The 25,747-nt window shown below is 41.1% G+C and overlaps 1 protein-coding gene and 1 long non-coding RNA gene across 2 annotated transcripts; both read right to left on the minus strand.

The window, feature by feature from the left end:
* Positions 1–5,100: 5,100 nt before the first annotated feature.
* Positions 5,101–8,696, minus strand: LOC148981803 (uncharacterized). The gene is made up of 8 exons (XM_089129331.1): positions 8,631–8,696; positions 6,966–7,302; positions 6,065–6,260; positions 5,894–6,021; positions 5,657–5,685; positions 5,491–5,565; positions 5,306–5,374; positions 5,101–5,196 (listed from the first exon to the last, which is right to left on the minus strand). Exons 1-8 carry the CDS (start codon positions 8,694–8,696, stop codon positions 5,101–5,103), a joined length of 996 nt encoding a protein of 331 aa, XP_088985457.1.
* Positions 8,697–23,439: 14,743 nt separating this feature from the next.
* Positions 23,440–25,153, minus strand: LOC148981804 (uncharacterized). Its single transcript, XR_016155322.1, has 4 exons — positions 24,849–25,153; positions 24,290–24,767; positions 24,105–24,173; positions 23,440–23,995 (listed from the first exon to the last, which is right to left on the minus strand). It is a non-coding gene; the product is annotated as an uncharacterized LOC148981804 (long non-coding RNA).
* Positions 25,154–25,747: the final 594 nt, after the last annotated feature.

Below are 25,747 nucleotides of genomic sequence, written 5' to 3' on the forward strand. Positions count from 1 at the left end.
AATGAGCTTCTTCCAAACACAAATCTCCCTCACAGCCATGAGGACAGATCAGCCAAGACTAACCCTTATCAAGCCACTCTTCAGACTCTAATAGATCAGGAACGCATTCATCTCGTTAATTCAATTAATTAACCACCACCTGGCAGTAATTAATGTTATCATTTGATTAGGAGTTCCAACTGGCATTGATTTGAAACGCGACACATTATGGAGTTTAGCGGACAAATTTTCTAGTTGCCATATCAACACTATAGAATTTAAAAAATATATAGCCTATGTATTTAAGATATTACTGAACATTTATTTAACCATAGCAAAAGTAAGTTTCTTGTGTTAATTTTGAACAAGTCTGATATTATTTTATCTTATATCTTGAGATAGTTCTTGAATGCTGGTGTGACAGCAGAAGACAGACTAGCCGGGTTTAAATCCTATATTTAAGAGAACTTTGTCCCAGTTGTGCAGGCGGGGCATGCCGTCACTGAGCAAATGATTAGAATTATTGCTTTTCTACTCTATACTTGTATGAACTCTATTGAGAAACCATGAGAAATGGGTGAATAAATTCTGAGATTCAATGTTCAGAAATTATAAATAGAGGGACGTGACGTCACCGTTGGCCGGAGTGCCTGCAGTTCCTCACAGTGAGTCTCATTCATAAATATGTAAATATGAGTAAATATGCGAATTTGATTTGATCAACTTCATTGTCTGTTCAGATGTACTGGACAGAAATTCATCTTTGACACTGGCACAACCACCACGTTACAAACCACATAAGAAATAAATAATTAATACACAATGTTATGTGGATAGCAGATGAACCCAATTGCAGAAAGTATGCAAACACACAACGTTTATTGATAACAGAAAACTGGGAAAACAAAACCCACGAGGGGGCAAACAACACTGGTCGGGAAAATAAAGACTAATAACACTAGACTAAGACTTTGACATTAAACTATACAGGAACAAGACAGGATTTTACAAGATCACAACTTCGTTAAGACAAGCTACTCACAAGGTATAGACATGGCACAGGACAGCAAACACAAGGGGATCAAATAGGGAGAAACAGACAATGACTACGTTTACATGCAGCCAGTTTTCGGGTTATGGTCGGGTTAAGGTCACTTTTCGGGTTTCTGAAACATTAGGGATAAGCCTGCGCCCCAAAGGAAGGATCTCGAAGCAGGAATGGAGGGGATGAGTCTGGTCTGAATATATTGATAATGCCCTTTTCTCCCAAAAAATGTGAATAGCTCTTGTAATGTGCTGTTTTTGGCAGATGATCTTATCTGCTTCATTGATTACTCGTGTTAGTTCATTCACTGTAATACCATGAAACAATATTATAAGTTAAAACACTTTCAATCATTGATCTATAAACAATGGTTAAGATTTCTTAACTTCTTAAGTAGACTTAAACGCTGTCTAGTTTTCTTATGTAGCCCATAAAATCCACATTGTCTTGGAAGGAAAGTTTATCATCAATGATTGAACCAAGATATTTTGCTCTATCTTTACGCCTTTTAACATTATTACAATATATTCCTATTTAACACAGATGTCATTTGCTAATTACATAAACTATAAGCTCAATTCATAGCCCTTGGATCCAAAAGAGAGAGTCTCGACTGATGCATAAGGTGTCCTTTAGTAAGTTCACCAAACCATGAAGCTCAACTCATCTTCATCATCACCAGCACCGTGAAAACTGTATTGAAAACATATAAAATTTCACACACTTGGTTTCACGGTTACAAACATCATTACAAAACAAACATTAATTATACATCTAATAAAAGTATTATGAATGATCAATCATACCTCGCTGCGCTCACAAAGGAATGCAAACAAATTTTGATAATCCCCTTCCGTCATAAACGGGCGTCAAGTTTCAAGTTCATGAATAAAACACGAGATCTCAGATAAAATACACACATGTAGGCTCAAACACACGGCCGCTCCCCATTCACACCGCCAGATACCCTTAAATGTTCATCATCCCTTGTGCAAAACTACGGTGTCACCAAAAGGACAAATCTCAGTATTACAGGTGCACCAAATTTCCAGTCAATCACATACAAATAACAAAAGCACATGCAAAATACTTGAATAAGTTACAAGATTTACACAAATATTTGACCAATAACCCAACTCAAAGCACACATTAAACTCTCAAAGAGGTCCTTTACAATATATATTTGTGTGGTCCTCGAATGTGTTTGAATATTATCAGCCTTTTCACCGTTTGTATCACTCCGCCGGTCTGTGTTTGCCCAACTTGCATTATTGACTGTCTTTATGAGTGCACAATTGAACTTTAACTTAACAGATTAGTGCCAAAAATATTGATTAGCTAACCTTAGAAAGAAACAAGTTGCTGAAACCAATCTTTAATGCTAATATATAAATTGCTCATTTTCCTCTGGACACAAAAAGATTGCACTGGTGTTTGATTGAAATAACATCTATGCAAAATAATCCTTGAAAGATTTCTCATTAAGGCCATTCCTGTTCGGAATATGGATTGTGTGTCAACAATAAGCAGAAACATTCATTCATCATTCATTTCAACATTTATCCTCATGCTCATATTTAAGAATCTGTAATCTTTTATGCTACATGCTTTTAAAGCTATTGTTATACCATTTTTATGACCTTCAAACACCTTAAAATGCAGAAATGTAGGTCTGAGAAATCCACATTTTCTCGGGGGAGTAAGTGTAGAATGGACAGATGGAGAAGTTCACTCATCACTACCGACTCTCACTGAATGAGACTTAATTCCTATAACAGGGATGAAACCCCGACTCCAGAAGCTCATCTGAAAGCTGTAGATGACCAGACTCCATCGTTTCCTCATCATCGGTGTGCATACGGTACGAGGTCAGTGCAATGCTCATCATAATAAACCCTTCGCTGCACGTTTGTCTTAGTTGGGAACGTCTGACTAGTTTATGGTCTGTGTGAATCGAAACATTCAGACTTTCACATCAGAACTATGAGGGTAAATTTCAGTTCACAAACATCAATATTTTCTGCTCAAATTCAAATCTACAAGCTCTCGAATTTATTATTTTAAAACAACTTTCCAGCTAACAAGAGCAAGTTTAGTTGTGTGTGTTTCTACAGGAATGGAGGACACAAACACTTTTCTTTAACCCATGATTTGTCTTGCTCTTTATTGTCACATGTGAGAAAAGCAATAACTGACATTTAATTTCGTAACATATACACACTGCAAATTACTTTAACTATTTTATGGCAGTATAATGAAAGCACTGATGTACTTCTCAGACGGACGTCTCTCTGTAGAAGAAAGCGCTGATATACAAGCTGAAGCAAGAGGATGATGAAGATGAAGGTTTTCAGAGCGGATAATCTCCATCTTTACTGTAGCGGTGATGATATAGAGGAGATCCTGCGCTCTGACCGACGACAGACCAGATGATGATTCACATTCAACAAATATCTGCTCGTTCACACACTCATTCCTCCAAACACCGGATGAAAACTTCCCGTCGGCTCCTGATGTGATGAGCTCACCCACTGAGCAAAGTGATGTCCAAAAGACGTCTTTTAAACGTCTTTGTCACAAAAGTCGGACGTTGAAAAGACGTCCACTGAGGGGCCGGAATGAACGTTTTTATGACGTCTTTTTGTGACGTGTTCTGGACGTCCGGTATAGACGTTAATGGATCCTTCGGACAAGATTAAAAACTAGTTCAAATGTGGCCATTGTGGACATGTTTTCAACATAACTTATGGCCTCATTTAGACAATTTTTACTGTTTCTGGACCAAATAAACACTCTCGGGATGCATTAAATTAAAACTCATTACATTGTTTAGATGTGGTTTAGATGGTGATATTTGTTTCATTTTAAGTCACCATTGTGGTGATCAGTGTTTGCTTTAGTTGGGCTCTTGGTCCCAATTCTTCTTACTTTAGCTTTTCTTTGGCTGTTGTAACTGTTTGCATAACACCATTGATTGTGCAGAGAAAGCCAAGAAAATAAAAGATCATCTGTCTTCAGCTGCTTGTTGATGATGACAAAATCAACGCAATGCAAGCATTAAACAACATCTAAACTTCTGTTTTTATATCTGAAATAATTATTCACCTTTTAGAACTGCATTATTTGGACCAGTAACTTTATAATGACCACTGTGTATAATATGTTTTAAGAAAGTGAATCAGATAGTCACACACAAGATATCAAGATTTTGCATATGATTCTCAACGACGGCGACAACCAAAACAAAAAAGCCTGGGAATCGAGGATGTTTTGTACTATGAAAGCTACCCATCATGCATTGCAGCATGAAGCATTTTTTTATTTATTGTCACCATTTTTGTGAATCATATGCAAAATCTTCATGTCTGTGTGTGACTCTATGGTAGATTTTCTCAAAACATTGTGTAAATTTGCTTTTTGTCCAACTTCCATGCTACTAATGCAGTTCCACAACATTGGTGGTTATAAACTCCAGATACAAACACAAAAGTCTAAACACAACGTTAAATGCCCACTTTATGTTGATTTCATCATCATCATCACCATCATTAACAACAACAACAACAACAAGGAGCTGATGAGAGTCAATTTTCTTGGCTTTCTCTGTCACAACATTGGTGTTATTCAAACACACAGTTACAACAGCCAAAGAAAAGCTAGAATACTAATTATTGGGACCAAGCGCCCAACTACAGCAAACACTGATCACCACAATGGTGACTCAAAATAGAATAAATATCACCATCTAAACAATGTAAGGAAATTACATTGAAATAAACTTGAGTTTTAATTTAATGCATCCTGAGAGTGTTTATTTGGTCAAGAAACAGTATAAATTGTCTAAATGATACCATAAATAATGTTGAAAATGGCCACATTTGAACTAGTTTTTAACCTTGTACGAAGCATCCATTAACACCTTTTTCAGACGTCCAGAACACGTCAAAAAAAGACGTTATAAAAACTTTCATTCCGGCCCCTCAGTGGACATCTTTTCAACGTCCGACTTTTGTGACAAAGACGTTGAAAAGACGTCTTTTGGACATCATTTTGCTCAGTGGGCATGATCTGTGTCATTAATGTGTATTTGTGAAGGTCTTGTTCTTGTAAAGTTGATCCTGCGGTTTATCTTCTCTTCCTCTGATGGCAGCGTAAGTCACGGTATCATGATCCTGAAAGAACAGATTCTGTCCATCAATGTTTGAACCACAGCGATTATTATTACCATTATTAGAGCATCATTTATCTGAGAGTCAAACTCGTGTGCTGGCGTCGACTCACATCCAGTGATTTTACTGGCTTTGTGTTGAAAGAAGAGACCTCAGAATAAGTCACATCATCTGTCTGCTCCTAAACATCAATGCAAACGTACAGAGAGTCGAGTTTAACACACATCTCTCTCACTATAACATGGAGAATAACACAAAAGCTTTTAAAGCGTAATGTTTGATGATTTAGAGACTCACATCGGCTCTTAGATCAGAAGGAATGGACATGTTGATCGTCTCATACGTCCCTTTATGTTCATCCTCATCTTTGACCTTCAGAATAAACAGTTAAACTGAATGAATGACACTTTATTGAGCTTTAAAGACAATAATCAAATCTAAATCACTGCATTCCTGAACTCACCGCAGAGTCGCCAGTCCCGACTTTATTATCTGAAAACAAGTGCCTCGTGAAATATGAGTATTTATGCACAATCAGAGTTTGTTGAAGCATTAAATGATTGTTGACTTGATATCTCGTTGAGATTGACATTACAGGAGCAGGAGATTTCAGATAATCCACATGTTTCTGAATGTGATGTGTTTGTTTGCTCATCTGAACTGTTTTTAATTGTTGTAAAGGAGTAAATGTGAATCTCACCAGCTGTTTTTCTGCAGATCAGCCAGAGAAGAGCAAGAAGGAGAACAGCGACTGCAGCGACAGAAATCCCTATGACTGAAGAAGAGATCGAGCTCAGAGTCAGAGACGGACAGGCCAGACTGAGGACAATTATAGACAAAGACAAAACACTCTTGAAACAACTCAATGTGCCAATGGTCCTGTAGAATATGACAGTCATATTTAGATGAGTGAACACTGAAGATAACTCCAGCATTACGCACTGAAAAGCACTGATGTGAGAAAGACAGTGATGATGTACCTTTAGAAACGTGTGTGTTTATAGTTGAGGGATCCTGAGAGTGTGTGATGTGGACTGGATTCACTGCTGTCGTTGAATCAGCTTGAGCTGTGAAGATCAATGTTAGTTCAGATGATTCATACTGTACAATATGAGCATCATATTTTAACTGTGATCATCACATTACATAAAGAGTGAACAGTTGGACTGTGACTTCACTGCAGTTCATTAGTTTGAAGCAACGCTTTGAGTTCCTCTTCTGTGAGAGTCAAAGCAGCTTTTGTTCCCTCAGTTTGTTCTGGTTCAGTGATACTGATAGACCTCAGTGTTCCTGACATCATGAGGCTCTTCTAACACTGTTTCCTCACCTGAATACTTGACAGTGTATCTGACTGACGTCTGGACTTGATTTCTCTGAGTAAGCTGACATCTCCACTCTCTGTTGTTATCTTCATCCAGGAGTGTTGTAGTCAGAGTGATGATACAGCGACGTGGAGATGATGATGATGATGATGATGATATCTGATATCTGGAGTCTGTCTTCAGATCAACACCAGCCTGATTCACCCACAACAGCTTAAATCCCCCAGAACTGACCCAATAATCACAGGAGTATCTAGAATATAAATACAACTGACAGGAGAGAGTCACAGAGCGGCCTGGACTGATCTCAGTCTGTGAGGATGAAGATGATGATGATGATGAAGACACTGAAACTGAACACAAGACACAAATCACAGACTCTTCAATCATCATCTGAGTTTAAAGGGAGAATCTGCTCTTTTTATATTGAACACATAATCATAAACTCACCATGAAGAACATGCAGATAAACATAAGCATCAGTTCCTTGTTGTTTTCCGTTCACATATTGTCTGCAGGTGTATACTCCATGATCTTCTTCTTCTGTGGCGTTCTTGATGTTCAGAGAGCAGTCAGACTCCAGACTCAGTCTCTCATGTCTCTCTGTGTCTTTATTCTTTATCCCTCCAGTAATCAGTTCAACTCTCCCTGAATCTCTGAAGCTGTTCTTGTAAATCCATGATGTTGATTTGCAGTCAGAAAGATGTTTATTACAGGACAGAGAGACATCTACACCAGAACTGATGAACACATGATCATCTCCACTGGTTCCTGAAACACAGTATATCTCAGTGATGATGATGATATAAACAGAAGTATTAAATGATGATATTTGTCCTCTTGACTGCATCTGAGAGTGTTAAAGCTCTGTTGTAAAGCTGCCCAGTTTCGGCTGAGTTTCAATCGCTCTTTGAAGCGATCGTAGGCAGAAATTTTATTTTGGGTGGGCAGTGAAAATGTGAGTGGGCCTAAAAACAAGGGTGCCGCCATCTTTAGAATATTGTCTTTGAACTTCCGTTCTTGCGGTCGCTCTTTATATCTCTATGGCATTACTGTCCAGGAGTAATTCGCTTTTGAAGTGGATTTACTTAATGTAAAGTTAACGAAAGTTATCATGGGGATTGTAATGTTTAAAGCAGATGTCTTAACAAATGTCAGTAGACCAGGAAGATTTTAAAACGAGCCGTTCATTCATAAATAGGCAAGATCACTGTGAAAATAAAGACCGGAAGACAAAAGACAACGAGCGCAGCGCTGAAAAGGGGCGGGCCTACATAAGGTCTATAGTTTTTCATAGAAAAAAAAAATTAATTCAATAATAATTAACCTTAGACAGTAGAAACATTAATAGACAAACAACTGCAAAAACAGTTACAACTTTATATTGGGCAAATCATGTTCAACCAACAGAGCTTGATAAAGGCTGGAAAAACCAGTGTAGACAATAACTTGTCTATTTTATTCAGGCTAGTGCAGTGCAAAGACCCCGAAAATAAATATTTTATAAATTGTATTTAATTTTAATGGTTTTAATCAACAAATTGACTGGATCAATTTCGACATTTGCAGTAAAAACGTCTCGGTTACGTATGTAATGTTCTAAAGGCAAAATACTTTGTGTTCATATACCTTACAAGGGGGAGGGGTTACATAGAGGTGTAGACACTCTGAAACAAAGTATGTAAATGAGGCACAGGATTCAGCTCGTTACCAAAAATTCCCCATCCCTGATCTCATCAGCATAACAGTGTCATGTATAGATGGTAATCCAATCAGCCTCATTGTATCACCCACACCTTCACATTATCATAGAGTTTAATGGGGAGGGGTTACATCGAGGGGGAGACACTCTGAGCATAACTATTCAGATTGAGTCTGGGGCTTCCAGAGCCATTAAAACAGTCTGTCTGTGAGTTGGACTCGAGAGCTTCTTAAAATATACTAGGCCGTATTTCTGTTCAAGGAAGTTGTTGTTCAGTCCTGTTAGTATGCTGGATTGAAAGATCATTATTATTTCTTTTTTTTATTTTGAAGAGTGGGAGTTTAAGTTTTAGACATTAAAAAATGTGTTCATGCACATTATACCTCTGTGCTGAAAATTGTTTAAGATTTCACATGGCAGTTGTTGTTGTTAGAGAGAATGATCAGTCCCAGCAGACACAGATCACACTGATCAGACATTTCTGCTTCTGTCCGTCTTCCTCTTCATTAGATATAGTGACAGCTCTTCCTCTTCATTATATATAGTTACAGCTCCTCCTTTAATCATCATCAGCTCCTCCTGTGGTTATTGACTTCATCTTATCTGATGAACTTTTGACATCCGTTGCTATAGTGACACTATCAGTCCATGACAGTGAAGTGTTGCTCTCTCTCTCTCTCTGTGTGTGTGTGTGTTGCGAGAAGTGCATATGCTGTTAACAGCACTGTCTCAACACACATCTGATCTGAACAGTTTATTGGCTACTTTTGCACACAAGAGAATTACTGTTACTCTCACTTCTTTCTTTTAGCAGTTTATCGCATGACGCTAAAATCTTGAAAAAAAAAATATTACATTAGTGGTACAATTGGTTTGTTTCTAAAAAGGTTTCCAATTTCCACGACTAACTTGTAGAAAACAAATTCTAAAACAGTTTTCAAGGTATTTTGAAGATTAACATCAGCTCAGTTTGGTGAAACAGAGAGTATTTGCACACACTTCACGAGTGTCTGTAAAGCAGATATTAAATGTGTTCAGGAAGAGTTTCTACACATGATTATAATGTTCTGCTTATTGTTAGCTACACCCAGCTAACACTCATAAAATGGCATCTGCCTGCCTCTATGGGACTTTATCATAGGGGTGTCCTGACTGATTCAGTGTGATTTCCAGATGATGGAGGTTTTGCAGGATGCATCTGAACACATTCAGAGAATAGCTCTTCTCAGAACAGATTAAAACACTGATAAAGCTGTGAAGCCCATTTGAGGAAGTGTCTAGAGACTGTGAAACATGCTGTCGAAATGTTCAGCGTTTTCTTATAGCCCAGAGTGTGGTTGTCAATCGTTTTTTTCAGCGTGTCACACTATGTCTAAGTTCAAGTTTCATGGGCCGCATATCATTTACATTTAGTGTCACCAATGCAAACTAACCAGATATTGAGCATTAAGGTATCTAAATGATTACACTTACATGTATTATTATTATTATTATTAGAGAGTATAATTCTACTTACCATTAATGGGACACCTGATGTTGTCGGGAGCAGACCAATTTGGGGAAATTTGGCTCAAAAGGAGTACGAGCACAATGAAGTTGCGACTGTAAGTTGCAGTCTGTAAGACGCGCACGGAAACGTGACTTGATGCGCGTCATTCCAGCATCAAGTCACTGTGCGTTCGCCCAACAACGTCATAAAACGGCGGTGCATTAGAGGCCGCGCTCGAATGAAGTTGACCAGCTTGACCACAGTGTTCATAACCTCCACGAAGTCTCCATCCACTAACTTGCTCCATAGTGCTTGTTGATGCACAAATACAGTAAAATGGAGATTTTCCGCATTTCAGCAACGAGACCCTTGTGTTTTCCCGTCATTGAGGACGCACCGTCGGTAGTGATGGAGACAACTGAGGGTTCGGGCACGTTCATGTCTTTGCATGTGCTTCACTAAGTGCTTCATTAATGTCCTCGTCTTGTTCGTTCTTGTAGCGACTTCAATGCCAATAAATCTTCTGTAACCTCAAAAGTCTCAGAATACACACATCTCCCCCAAATGCAAAACTGAGCAACATCTCCGGTGTCCGTCGATTCATCCGCAGCCAAACTGAGTGCTGAAGCTGTAGCTAGCTTAGTTTTTAGCTGTTCTGTCAAATTCTCAGACATTTCAGAGATTCGACGAGTAACTGTGTCATTGCTGAGCTGTAAACGTTTTATCCTGTGAATGATCTCGCTCTTGTTGCTCAGGTCATCAAACAGACATTGTGAGTTCTTGACCAGCTCTCCGTCACTGAATGGTTTGTCGTGTTTAGCAAGGAGCCAGGACATTTTTAACATTGCTAATGTCGCGGCCTGAGACACTTTTAAGCTAGCTCGCATGTATTCTGTTCAACAAGGCCATTTTTTCAAGACTAGTTATCTTTAAAGCTCTTTCTAGAGATCCAGATGGGTATTTTGTGTCAAGAGTTTCATGTGTGGTATCGAAATGCTTGTTGACATTATTTGACAGTATTTTATTCCAGAGCAAGCAGAAAGGCTGTCCATCTCGCTCGTTGACCGCAAACTGAGTCTTCCATTCTTCAAGCACTTTCCTCCCTTCACTGCTCATGATACAGACCAGGAGCGTCGTTAGACATGGGCATTCAGGGCTTCAGCCCCGGATGTGTTTTTTATAGCCCCGGATCCAAAAATAAATAAATAAATGAAAAAAGATTGATAATTATTATTACGTTTGAATAATTTAGTATTTTAATCTAGCCTTCAGAATAATGTATTAAAGATGATTAATATATTCAAGCAGATCAAAGTTACTATGGTTACACAACACACTTGAGTTTAGATTGCGCAACAGAGGAGAGAGAGAGAGAGAGAGAAGTTTACAAAACTTTATTTAAAACACTTAATATTCAACAATTAACATTATTTGTATATATGGAAAAAAATAATTAAAAACACATTAAAATTCCAAAACCAGATTTCCATCATAAACACACAAAGCATCATTAACACACCACATATCACTGAAACCCTTCTCATTATTTACAAGACTATAGAATGCAAATTCTATCTTTAGTCTACCAGCCACTAATTTCAAAAACATCACGTCAACATTAATACTATTATGCTGCAATCCTTGATTTTTCCTGGTTTTCCATATTGCCAATTTCGCAGTTCCTGTTAAATAATTTAACAGACACATCTTCCTTCTTTTTGAAAAATTATATTTCACACACCCTATAAAAACTTCCTCTGAGAAATCTTCACCAAAAACTTGAAACAATCTATTACAAACTTCAGAAAGACCTTCCAGTCTTTAACATTTTAAAAACAAATCTTCTAGATTTTCTTCCTCTCCACAAAACCTGCATCCCTCCCCTACTGCTGGGTTCAGGTGTGCCACATGTTTGTCCGAAAATTGATTCCGAAATAAGTATATACTAAAGTGCAACAAATTAAATGTCCAGCAGAGGGCACCAGCGTCATTGAAGCTTAGCCTTTTGCACAGCCGCCCCCGAATTTCTTTAACAAATTTGTAATTAGAGAAAAGGCTTATTAGTCTTTGCTGGTGTCATCAGGTAGGGCAGGCAGTTTAATCAGACGAGCCACAGGCCTCGTGTAACTTTTGTCTTTGACATTCACTACCGCTGTGCGGACTCGTCCATCTTGTCCGGGAATGACTTTGGCTACAGTACCTGTTTGCCATAAGGCTCTGGGTGCTTGCTAGTCCACAATCACCACAACTTCACCAATTTGAAGGTTGTCTGATTCTCTTTGCCATTTTTGTCGTCGTTGCAAGTCGGGGAGGGAATGCCGTATAAAACATTTCCAGAAAATTTCAATTAGAATCTGGCTATGGCACCATCTCCTACGACTGAGCATTTCCGATTCCGGATAAACAACTTGTGGTAATCCAGAAGATGGACGTCCTATGAGGAGGGAATTAGGGGTCACTGGGTCTATATCTGCTATGTCTGAGGAAACATATCCCAATGGTCTGGAGTTTAAAAAGCTGGACGAAACAACCGAAGGTTGGACTGAGGGAGATCCGCCATCATAGGAATTTCGAGATTCTCTCGCCATTTCTTACATTCAAAGCAGCTGCGCTGGAGTCTTTTTACTGCCTCTCACGATCCAATATTTTCGTCTCAGTTCTGCGAACACACACTCAGGTCCTGGATGTAACAGGAGGTTGTCGTGATGTTGAATCAGAAGCTTTACAAGAGGGTGAGCAGGATCTAAGACAATAGGGTGTAGAGTGTCTGAGTCCAAGTGCTTACATCTGCGGAGGCGTCCACCTACTCTGACTAATTTGGCTTCGTGATCATACTATAGCAAAATAGTATGAAATAGCAGTAGCCTTAATCAGATCTTGAAGTGAATTGTATTGAGAGATATCTGGGATATCAGTTTGACTGGAGGATAGCGCTCCAGGGAAAGTATAACTGCGGTGTTCTTGGATGTCATCGCTTACAACATCATGAGGCTGTTTGGCCAACTACTAACTGACTGAGTTAAGAACTATGGACCTTGATTCCATCCTCTGGTGTTAGCTTTGATATAGCCTGCCTTTTCAAGTTTCTGCACTTATTTTACATACACTGAAGCAAGATCTGTGTTCTGCAAAAGGCGTTTTTCTGTGCTTCTTAAATGGGCTGTTACTGCTTCTTTAGCTGATTGCAAAGGTGGAAGATTTCTTTTCCAGAGGAGAGGTGTTGCATACCTTTGAATATCTCCGACTGCAACCCTGACTGTTTTCTCCTCAAGGATTTGCACCGCTTCTGTGTCTTGCCTTAATCTTGTGATCAGTTTCTCACTCCCATACCGAAGTGTTTCCATTTGCCACAATTTCTGCACATTGTTGAAGAGTTCGGCTTCTGCTGACAAAGTGGAGGTTAATAGACACTGTTGTGTTGAGAGCTGACTGGCAAGGAATTTTGAGGGGCCCTGCAGAGTCCACCCGAGTCTGGCTTTCACAGCGGCAGGACCGCCAGGAGGTCAGAGACGAACTGGCTCTTTAGCTGTGATTAAATGTGGATAATCTGAGCCAATAAGTAAGAGTGGTTGAGCCTGCTGCATTGAGGGAATGGGCAGACCTTGTAGATATCTGTATTTCTTCTGCAGCAACTTAACAGGGTAAGTGTGTTTTGCGAGGCTCAGTTCTTTGGCTGTAAAAGCTCTTTCAATGGTGACGGATTTGTTTGGCTGAAATGCAGAAGCTACTGAGAATGAAACAGCCGCCACATGAACAACCCGTATGTCTTGTCTCACAGTCCGGAGGGCTATATCTTCAGGAAGTCCTTGAAGATCAAGTTGCTGTGCTGCTTCATACAGTAACATTGTCCTCTCTGATCCGTCATCCAATATAGCGTATGCGTCAAGTTCCTTCTCTCCATTTCTCAAGATCACTTGCCTGACCTTCAAAAGAGCTTTGCTGCCTGCAGTTGGTCTGTCCATATACAAAGTCTCTACTTCTGAGTTCACAAGACAACCGTTTTCTGCTGAAGCTTGTGTTTCATGTTTACCTTTGGCATTGAAGTCATGCAGTATTTCTAAATATCTCTTTTCACATTTGGCTTTAAGATTGCATTGTGAGATCTGGTGGTCACGGCCACACCTAAAGCACTTCTGATTTGACATCAGCCAAGACTCCACTTGATCTTGATTCAGCAGTTTGAAATTAGCGCACTGATTGAAGTAATGCTGCACAGTGTTGCAGAAGGGGCAGTACTTTGTCAGTTTCTCCTTCTTGACTGCTGTAACACTTGCTGGTTTACTCTGTTCGCCACCATCCAAGACAGTAGCAAATCGTTGAACCGGCTTGCAATTCCTTTGCTGTTCTCTCGGTGGCTGAGAGTAGGCTCTGCTTACATTACTAACGTACTGTGACTCATCCTCTTGTATTCTGAGCTCATATTCAAGCCAATCGCTGAGTTCTATCAGTGTCGGAACTGGGTTCTGAATGGGGTTAACAAACCTTCTGAAGTTTGCTTTAAGATCATGAGGCAACTTGGCAAGGAGACGTGAAACATGTGACCCACATTTGAGCTGTCCATCCTTTAGCTCCAAGTTGGTCCAGCATTCCAACTCATGCACGCACATTGAGGGCAAACATTCTCAAAGATTTAGTGTCACCACTCCTGATTTTTGGGCCATCCATCAATTCTGCAATTCTTTGTAGTGCAAGTTGATGTGGCTGACCATAAAGTGCAGTTAGAGACCTCATGGTGTTGGTGTATGGGTACCTGCTGTTGACGTACGAGTCTGCAATGAGCAAGGCATTCTCCTGTTTTAAATGATCAACGAGTATTTGGTACTTGAAACGTTCTGTAGCCTCGGTAGGTAGCAAATTCTCCAGTGCAATTTTGAGTCATGCAAACTCTCTGGTATCTTCACTGCAAAAATCAGAAATGGTGGGAATAGGACCTCTGTAGGTGGGCTCTACATGAGGATATGGAAGAGAAGGAGGGCGCACTGGGTGGTATGGCTGATATGTCTCAGGCTGAGCATAATCTGCGTACTGTCGTGGGGTCAAGAAGCTTGATTTGTCTGTAGGATTAGGAGCTGATTGACCATAGCTGTCTGAGTGTCTCTCATGTGCATGGTGAGCTAATGTAACCCTTGGAGAAAGTCTCTCATCTTGATAGACTGGACTTGTAGCTGGAATCCCATGATAAGGTTGCTGATAACCATATGGTTCAGTGGAAGGGAAATAGCGCAGGGGTTTGCAGTTCAGACTATGATCTTTATAAGTCCCATACGTAGCTGCTGTCTCTTGACTATAGTCCTGAGGCATAAACTGAACAGCTGCGGGATAGTGGTTGCGATCTCTTTGGTCAGTGGACATATAGTTATGGCCTCAGTGGTCTGTGTTGTAGTAACCACGTGGTCTATCTATGTGCCTAATACCAGGTTGAGGATATGTAGCATCTTCTTGATGGGCTAGCTTGTGTTGGGATTGTGTTGGTTCATAAGAAGAGAAAGGATGACTTGAAGTTAGCCGAGTTGCCGAGCCTGGTAGTCTCAGGTCTCCTAGATTGTCAGTGAGATAATCTCTTTGTGACTGACAGAATGAGAATGCAGAAGGTCACCTCGTGAATCAACAGACGGTGCCCTCATGGGCTGAGGAGAATCGTCTTGATCTCTAGGCAGAACTGTCCTGCCCTCAGTGGCTGCTGTATATGGACTTGAGGAGAGAACTCTCTGATCTGCATAAATTATTTGCCTTGGAGAAGTCCGAGTACGGGGCATTGGCCGCGGCGGTTTGTTGGGCCAGTTGCTCCCCTCCAAGAGATCCACAGCTTTGTTTGTAAAGGACACCGTTGCAGATTTTGACACCGTTACATCTGCGAGAGAAAGTCCAAACAAACAGTGAAGAATATCAACTTTGTGGCTTAAAGTGCATGTCTTGTAAAGATGATAAAGAGTATAGTTCAGATCAGCCAATAGCTCACCTGTTCCCTCCTCAGTAACATTCCCATTTACAAGAAATGTGTCTTGCATTTGGTCTTCAAATTTGGTGTCGAAAAACACTGACGCATCAACAGTAAGAGAGGCACAGTCCGTGACATTCATCTGGTAGGAGAACAAAGACACAATTAAGTCAAGCACAGGCAAAAGGAAAACCCTAAGCAGTAAGGCAGGAGTCACACACCTTTGCGGTTTGAGTCAGGCACTGTCCGGTCACATTATGAAGCAGACTGTTTGGAAATGGATCACGGCACACTTCCACTAAGGCTTGACCAGGTACAGGTTGGCCATATGTACATCTGGGAATTATCAGAACAAGATAAAGAACTGACCAACCACAAGACAAGAAAATAAAGCATCACTCACTTGGCACAAGACTCAACTTTCAGTCCCATAACTGCAATGCTGTAGGTCTGCGGTGCGTTTACGGTCACGTCAAACTTGGGCAAAACTAAACCAGAAACAAAGTGCTTTAGATTAAGGCCTCAGATCTGTCATTGAATTGCCCTCACACAACAACTTACCGTATTTTTTCACCTCAAAGACTTGGGAGACTAGTGTTGGGACTCTTCACTCCACGGCTACTCCATTCTGCGACGCCTAGGTCTTCGTGTCTGATGGACGGACAGACGGACGCACGCACGGACGAACGCACGGAAGGACGCACGCACGGACGGAAGGACGCACGCACGGACGGACGGACGGAAGGACGCACGCACGGACGCATGGACGGACGCACGCACGCACGGACGGACGGACGGACGCACGCACGGACGGAAAGACTCACGCACGCACGGACGGACTGACATCCTTCCAACCATCATATTAAAAGACCACATTCAGTAACAAAAGCTAGTATAGACCATTACAACACAAGACTACATTTTTTCATTTTATCTTTAAGTCATGTACCAATTTCTAGAGTAAGAATCAAACTAACAGACATACCGACACTGAAGTTGCGATAAAAATTCAGGCCCTTGTACTTCAGACACTGGGGTAAACTAAAGTGGCATTCTAATCAGAAGTGCCACACACTGAAATATCCAGATTAAAAGCTCAAACAAAAAACCTGATTGAGGCACACAGACACCCTTTCAGCACTCAGACGTCTTCCTGGCTCCATGATCCGGATGCTCTGATCTACCACACAGAGATCCTGCTTGAGGAGACACCATCAGAACGTTTCCCTCCGCAGGAACAGCCGTAGAAAACTGCAGAGACACCTGGAACAAGGACCAACACGCTGTAGGACACACCAACACTCCCAAATTGAAAAATAGCCTCATCACACAGTACCTGGTTCTGGAAATGCATATCGGTGTCAAACGGCACACTAGCAGCAACTACATTCTCACTGGGAAGACCGCTGTGGACCAGAATCTGCACTGCTGGATCCATATCGACGCTGACAGACAACTGGAACATCACAGAGTCACTTGTGACTGCATCACCAGCCTTTGCTATAACCGTCTGAAATCCATGGAGGATGATCACTCCTTTGGATAAGACCTGACAGAAGACATAGGTGTGCAAGTTGTGGAACAAACAGACCAGCAAACTGAACTACAAAACTAATGTCCACTCACCATATTGATTGTCAGTGCTGTAGCTACCAGCCTCTCCAACAAATGAATACTCCACGGTCACTGGAAACGAAGCACCACATTTGAGCGGCTGATTGAGCTTCACTATAGTCAGTTCACTAAACGATGGGTTGTCGGGAGAAACAGGTAGGAGAAGCTGAACAAACCTTGTATCTGTAGTGAAGTATGGCGATTTATAACCATAAAAAAACCTCTGGATTAGCACTCGCCTGGAGAAGATAAAACTTAATCAGTATCATGCGAGAGAATGTTTTAATTTTTACAAAATACAAGTCATACCACCAGATTCAGATCAGCCTTAAGATTAGCAGTGTTTAGGGAGAACGCAGCCCGTCCATTCTTGTTTGTGGTTAGATTCAACAGCAGTTTGTTGGGCCAGTTGCTCCCCTCCAAGAGATATACAGCTTTGTTTGTCAAGGACACCATTGCAGATTTAGACACCATTACATCTGCGAGAGAAAGTCCAAACAAACAGTGAAGAATATCAACTTTGTGGCTTAAAGTCGATATCTTCTAAATATGATAGAGTATATGGTTCAAATCAGCCAATAGCTCACCTGTTCCCTCCTCAGTAACATTCACATTTACAAGAAATGTGTCTTGCATTTGGTCTTCAAATCAGGCACTGTCCGGTCACATTATGAAGCAGACTGTATGGAAATGGATCACGGCACACTTCCACTAAGGCTTGACCAGGTACAGGTTGGCCATATGTACATCTGGGAATTATCATAACAAGATAAAGAACTGACCAACCACAAGACAAGAAAATAAAAGCATCACTCACTTGGCACAAGACTCAACTTTCAGTCCCATAACTGCAACGCTGTAGGTCTGCGGTGCGTTTACGGTCACGTCAAACTTGGGCAAAACTAAACCAGAAACAAAGCGCTTTAGATTAAGGCCTCAGATCTGTCATTGAACTTCCATTACACAACAACTTACCGTATTTTTTCACCTCAAAGACTTGGGAGACTAGTGTTGGGACTCTTCACTCCACGGCTTCTCCATTCTGTGACACCGCGGCCTAGTCGCAGTCGCCTAGGTCTTTGTGTCTCACTGCCTCATCGCTTCTCTGGCTACGTGGTGTGCTCCACCTCCATCACCTCTGGTAATCCCCTTGGTAGTGTTGGGACTCTTCACTCCATGGCTACTCCATTCTGCGACGCCGCCGTGGGATGCAGTCCTGACTGTGGGCTGGGTCTCCATCTGCCCTTCCCTGCTCAAGGTCATCCCCCTGGCTGTCACCACCACCTGCACCAACCTTTCCTCCAGCTACGGACGGATGGCCGCCATGGGATGCAGTCCTGACTGTGGACTGGGTGTCCGTCTGCTTTTCCCTGCTCAAGGCCTTGGAGGGATGGGAGGGAAGGGACGGACGGATGACTCGGGCGGACGGACGGGGCGGGCGGACGACTCGGGAGGACGGGGCGGGCGGACGACTCGGGAGGACGACTCGGGAGGACGGGGCGGGCGGACGACTCGGGAGGACGGGGCGGGCGGACGACTCGGGAGGACGGGGCGGGCGGACGACTCGGGAGGACGGGGCGGGCGGACGACTCGGGAGGACGGGGCGGGCGGACGACTCGGGAGGACGGGGCGGGCGGACGACTCGGGAGGACGGGGCGGGCGGACGACTCGGGCGGACGGACGACTGAGAACCATGAAAAAAGGTTGGTGCAGGTGGTGGTGACAGCCAGGGAGATGGCCTTGAGCAGGGAAGGGCAGACGGAGACCCAGCCCACAGTCAGGGCTGCATCCCACGGCGGCGTCGCAGAATGGAATAGTCATGAAGTGAAGAGTCCCAACACTACCAAGGGGATTACCAGAGGTGATGGAGGTGGAGCACACCACGTAGCCAGAGAAGCGATGAGGCAGTGAGACACAAAGACCTAGGCGACCGCGACTAGGCCACAGCGCCGACCCCTGAACTGGAAGCAGCGATCCTGAGGTTAGAGGCTGAGCTGCAGCAACCATAGATGGAGGTGGAACCTGAGGGAGGGCGGAGCTAGTCAAAGGCGAAAGAGGTGGAGAGCCGTAGGGCAGTGAATGGGCCGCAAGTCCATGGCGAAGAAGATGTAATGTCCAACAGAGGGAGGCCGAATGGCCGATGGTCCACGCTGGAGTCAAGGGTGGTAAGAGAGCACAGCTGCATTCTCACTGGGAAGAACGCTGTAGACCAGAATCTGCACTGCTGGAGCCATATCGACACTGTCACTTTGTTTGCAACTGGAGTCTTATCAAAACGAGTCACGGATATCTGTTAGGAATAATCAAGGTTAGGAAAGGGAAAAAATTTGAAGGCTTCTGGGATAAGGATGACATTTTGCTTACCTTTCCATTAAGCATTTATCCAGGTTCAAAATAAGGAACCAGGAGGTCCACAAATCTGACTCTGCCGACTACAAACATAAAAGGACACCATTGCAGATTTAGACACCATTACATCTGAAAGAGAAATTCCAAACAAACAGTGAAGAATATCAACTTTGTGGCTTAAAGTGGATGTCCTGTAAAGATGATAAAGAGTATATGGTTCAGATCAGCCAATAGCTCACCTAATCTAAACCAGAAACAAAGCAAAGCAGAAAAAACAAAACAGGACCATCATCCATTTGATCACTGGATGGCAAACAAACCAAGAGTAGTAATGGTGTTGAAGGAAAGCTTCAATGGTTCACAAAGCTTATTTTCACCATCTGTAAAGTTTAGGAAACAACTCCAACATAAAAACAGAATGCTTCTGTTCACTTCAAAGCCTAATGGTACTGACCTGGTTCTTAAGTCCATCAACAGCAAAGAGAAAAAGAGTGAAAATGAGCTTCTTCCAAACACAAATCTCCCTCACAGCCATGAGGACAGATCAGCCAAGACTAACCCTTATCAAGCCACTCTTCAGACTCTAATCTATCAGGAACGCATTCATCTCGTTAATCCAATTAATTAACCACCACCTGGCAGTAATTAATGTTATCATTTGATTAGGAGTTCCAACTGGCATTGATTTGAAACACGACACATTATGGAGTTTAGCGGACGAATTTTCTAGTTGCCATATCAACACTATAGAATTTTAAAAATATATAGCCTATGTATTTAAGATATTACTGAACATTTATTTAACCATAGCAAAAGGAAGTTTCTTGTGTTAATTTTAAACAAGTCTGATATTATTTTATCTTATATCTTGAGATAGTTCTTGAATGCTGGTGTGACAGCAGAAGACAGACTAGCCGGGTTTAAATCCTATATTGAAGAGAACTTTGTCCCAGTTGTGCAGGCGGGGCATGTTGTCACTGAGCAAATGATTAGAATTATTGCTTTTCTACTCTATACTTGTATATTGAGAAACCATGAGAAAAGGGTGAATAAATTCTGAGATTCAATGTTCATTAATTATAAATAGAGGGTATGCGCGTGACGTCACCGTTGGCCGGAGTGGCTGCAGTTCCTCACAGTGAGTCTCATTCATAAATATGTAAATATGAGTAAATATGAGAGTGATTTGCGCGTAAAGAGACCCTTCCGAAAACTCTTCTCATGATTTACAAATACATCGTAAACGTCAGATGTCATAGTGAAATGTGTGTGTTAATGAATTCCAACCTGTCGTAAATGGGATGCGCGTGCACGTTCATTCTCAATTACCATAAATCAAGTCCATATCCGACTGACATCTATATATATAGGCATATAATAACATGAATGCGGATTTGATTTGATTAACTTCATTGTCTGTTCAGATGTACTGGACAGAAATTCATCTTTGACACTGGCACAACCACCACGTTACAAACCACATAAGAAATAAATAATTAATACACACTGTTATGTGGATAGCAGATGAACCCAATTGCAGAAAGTACGCAAACACACAACGTTTATTGATAACAGAAAACTGGGAAAACAAAACCCACGAGGGGGCAAACAACACTGGTCGGGAAAATAAAGACTAATAACACTAGACTTTGACATTAAACTATACAGGAACAAGACAGGATTTTACAAGATCACAACTTCGTTAAGACAAGCTACTCACAAGGTATAGACATGGCACAGGACAGCAAACACAAGGGGATCAAATAGGGAGAAACAGACAATGACTACGTTTACATGCAGCCAGTTTTCGGGTTATGGTCGGGTTAAGGTCACTTTTCAGGTTTCTGAAACATTAGGGATAAGCCTGCGCCCCGAAGGAAGGATCTCGAAGCAGGAATGGAGGGGATGAGTCTGGGCTGAATATATTGATAATGCCCTTTTCTTCAAAAAAAAAAATGTGAATAGCTCTTGTAATGTGCTGTTTTTGGCCGATGATCTTATTTGCTTCATTGATTACTCGTGTTAGTTCATTCTTCTGTTTCACTGTAATACCATGAAACAACATTATAAGTTAAAACACTTTCAATCATTGATCTATAAACAATGGTTAAGATTTCTTAACTTCTTAAGTAGACTTAAACGCTGTCTAGTTTTCTTATGTAGCCCATAAAATCCACATTGTCTTGGAAGGAAAGTTTATCATCAATGATTGAACCAAGATATTTTGCTCTATCTTTACGCCTTTTAATATTATTACAATATATTCCTATTTAACACAGATGTCATTTGCTAATTACATAAACTATAAGCTCAACTCATAGCCCTTGGATCCAAAAGAGAGAGTCTCGACTGATGCATAAGGTGTCCTTTAGTAAGTTCGCCAAACCATGAAGCTCAACTCATCTTCATCATCACCATAGCACCGTGAAAACTGTATTGAAAACATATAAAATTTCACACACTTGGTTTCACGGTTACAAACATCATTACAAAACAAACATTAATTATACATCTAATAAAACCATACATATGGAGAGTATTATGAATGATCAATCATACCTCGCTGCGCTCACAAAGGAATGCAAACAAATTTTGATAATCCTCTTCCGTCATAAACGGGCGTCAAGTTTCAAGTTCATGAATAAAACACGAGATCTCAGATAAAATACACACATGTAGGCTCAAACACACGGCCGCTCCCCATTCACACCGCCAGCTACCCTTAAATGTTCATCATCCCTTGTGCAAAACTACGGTGTCACCAAAAGGACAAATCTCAGTATTACAGGTGCACCAAATTTCCAGTCAATCACATACAAATAACAAAAGCACATACAAAATACTTGAATAAGTTACAAGATTTACACAAATATTTGACCAATAACCCAACTTAAAGCACACATTAAACTCTCAAAGAGGTCCTTTACAATATATATTTGTGTGGTCCTCGAATGTGTTTGAATATTATCAGCCTTTTCACCGTTTGTATCACTCCGCCGGTCTGTGTTTGCCCAACTTGCATTATTGACTGTCTTTATGAGTGAACAATTGAACTTTAACTTAACAGATTAGTGCCAAAAATATTGATTAGCTAACCTTAGAAAGAAACAAGTTGCTGAAACCAATCTTTAATGCTAATATATAAATTGCTCATTTTCCTCTGGACACAAAAAGATTGCACTGGTGTTTGATTGAAATAACATCTATGCAAAATAATCCTTGAAAGATTTCTCATTAAGGCCATTCCTGATCGGAATATGGATTGTGTGTCAACAATAAGCAGAAACATTCATTCATCATTCATTTCAACATTTATCCTCATTCTCATATTTAAGAATCTGTAATCTTTTATGCAACATGCTTTTAAAGCTATTGTTATACCATTTTTATGACCTTCAAACACCTTAAAATGCAGAAATGTAGGTCTGAGAAATCCACATTTTCTCGGGGGAGTAAGTGTAGAATGGACAGATGGAGAAGTTCACTCATCACTACCGACTCTCACTGAATGAGACTTAATTCCTATAACAGGGATGAAACCCCGACTCCAGAAGCTCATCTGAAAGCTGTAGATGACCAGACTCCATCGTTTCCTCATCATCGGTGTGCATACGGTACGAGGTCAGTGCAATGCTCATCATAATAAACCCTTCGCTGCACGTTTGTCTTAGTTGGGAACGTCTGACTAGTTTATGGTCTGTGTGAATCGAAACATTCAGACTTTCACATCAGAACTATGAGGGTAAATTTCAGTTCACAAACATCAATATTTTCTTCTCAAATTCAAATCTACAAGCTCTCGAATTTATTATTTTAAAACAACTTTCCAGCTAACAAGAGCAAGTTTAGTTGTGTGTGTTTCTACAGGAATGGAGGACACAAACACTTTTCTTTAACCCATGATTTGTCTTGCTCTTTATTGTCACATGTGAGAAAAGCAATAACTGACATTTAATTTCGTAACATATACACACTGAAAATTACTTTAACTATTTTATGCCAATATAATGAAAACACTGATGTACTTCTCAGACGGACGTCTCTCTGTAGAAGAAAGCGCTGATATACAAGCTGAAGCAAGAGGATGATGAAGATGAAGGTTTTCAGAGCGGATAATCTCCATCTTTACTGTAGCGGTGATGATATAGAGGAGATCCTGCGCTCTGACCGACGACAGACCAGATGATGATTCACATTCAACAAATATCTGCTCGTTCACACACTCATTCCTCCAAACACCGGATGAAATCTTCCCGTCGGCTCCTGATGTGATGAGCTCATGATCTGTGTCATTAATGTGTATTTGTGAAGGTCTTGTTCTTGTAAAGTTGATCCTGCGGTTTATCTTCTCTTCCTCTGATGGCAGCGTAAGTCACGGTATCATGATCCTGAAAGAACAGATTCTGTCCATCAATGTTTGAACCACAGCGATTATTATTACCATTATTAGAGCATCATTTATCTGAGAGTCAAACTCGTGTGCTGGCGTCGACTCACATCCAGTGATTTTACTGGCTTTGTGTTGAAAGAAGAGACCTCAGAATAAGTCACATCATCTGTCTGCTCCTAAACATCAATGCAAACGTACAGAGAGTCGAGTTTAACACACATCTCTCTCACTATAACATGGAGAATAACACAAAAGCTTTTAAAGCGTAATGTTTGATGATTTAGAGACTCACATCGGCTCTTAGATCAGGAGGAATGGACATGTTGATCGTCTCATACGTCCCTTTATGTTCATCCTCATCTTTGACCTTCAGAATAAACAGTTCAACTGCATGAATGACACTTTATTGAGCTTTAAAGACAATAATCAAATCTAAATCACTGCATTCCTGAACTCACCGCAGAGTCGCCAGTCCCGACTTTATTATCTGAAAACAAGTGCCTCGTGAAATATGAGTATTTATGCACAATCAGAGTTTGTTGAAGCATTAAATGATTGTTGACTTGATATCTCGTTGAGATTGACATTACAGGAGCAGGAGATTTCAGATAATCCACATGTTTCTGAATGTGATGTGTTTGTTTGCTCATCTGAACTGTTTTTAATTGTTGTAAAGGAGTAAATGTGAATCTCACCAGCTGTTTTTCTGCAGATCAGCCAGAGAAGAGCAAGAAGGAGAACAGCGACTGCAGCGACAGAAATCCCTATGACTGAAGAAGAGATCGAGCTCAGAGTCAGAGACGGACAGGCCAGACTGAGGACAATTATAGACAGAAGATGTGATTATGAACCTGTGATTGCAGGAGAGTTTGTGCCTGGTGTTGTTGAATCAGCTTGATCTGAAAAGGATGAATGTTAGTTGAGATGCTTCATGGACACGAGGTGAGGCGTAGCAAACCTAGCAGCTTAAACTTTATTTGATCAAACTAAAGCGAGTAATCCAACATGAGAGTCCACACCGCTTGATCCCCAGATGTCATTTCCCTCTGCTCAGAGTACACACGGCCCCTCTCGAAAGAGTGTTAAAGTTAGTAATTCTGGCCGTCTGAGACTAATTTTGCCAATCCCTAAAGATTCCTCTGATTCTGACTATAATCTGAAGTCTTTGATCGTTAGTTTGACATGTTCACCCACAGCCGATTCAGGACCGTTGCCATCAGATTTGACCTCAGACGAGGATTTGACTCTCAGTCCTGCAGTGACTTCTTGAATTTTCCTCATTTTTCAAGACGAGTCGTGACCAAAATTACCGTTAGAGATTTATTTGAAGCGGCCATGTCAATCCCGCGTGTAATGCAGCTCACGGTCACCAAACAGTCATTCGTTGATGATGTAAAACTCCAGACATATAAAACACCAGGGTACTATTACTGTTACTATTATAAACCCGGCTTAATGACAGTTATGAGAAGTTAATGAGATAATTATTGGATTATTAAGTGATGTTTGAGCATTAGTGATGAACACCTGCTGTTAACAAGCAGAATCACTGAAGAACTACAACTGACTTCAGCCACAGCTTTAGATGAAATCAACTGAAGATAAAGAAGACATGAAGGCCCTGTTCACACGAAAACTGCAGATTTGTCGATGCCGTCCGTCCAAACGCAAACGCAGCATCTGGTCAATGAAACCGAACCTTTTTCAAAACTCCTGCCAGGGTGAAGATTTTGAGAAATGTCCCATTTGG

Source organism: Pimephales promelas, chromosome 3 (genome assembly GCF_988280905.1).
Source record: "Pimephales promelas chromosome 3, fPimPro1.hap1.1, whole genome shotgun sequence".
Taxonomy (NCBI): domain Eukaryota; kingdom Metazoa; phylum Chordata; class Actinopteri; order Cypriniformes; family Leuciscidae; genus Pimephales; species Pimephales promelas.

Coding starts and splice junctions, on each gene's coding strand:
- LOC148981803 (XM_089129331.1), bottom strand. CDS start 8,696: ATGTCTGATCAGTGTGATCTGTGTCTGCTGGGACTGATCATTCTCTCT. Junction 7,303..8,630: donor CTAACAACAACAACTGCCAT/GTGAAATCTTAA, acceptor ATCATCACTGAG/ATATACTGTGTTTCAGGAAC. Junction 5,375..5,490: donor CTTCTGATCTAAGAGCCGAT/GTGAGTCTCTAA, acceptor ATTGATGTTTAG/GAGCAGACAGATGATGTGAC.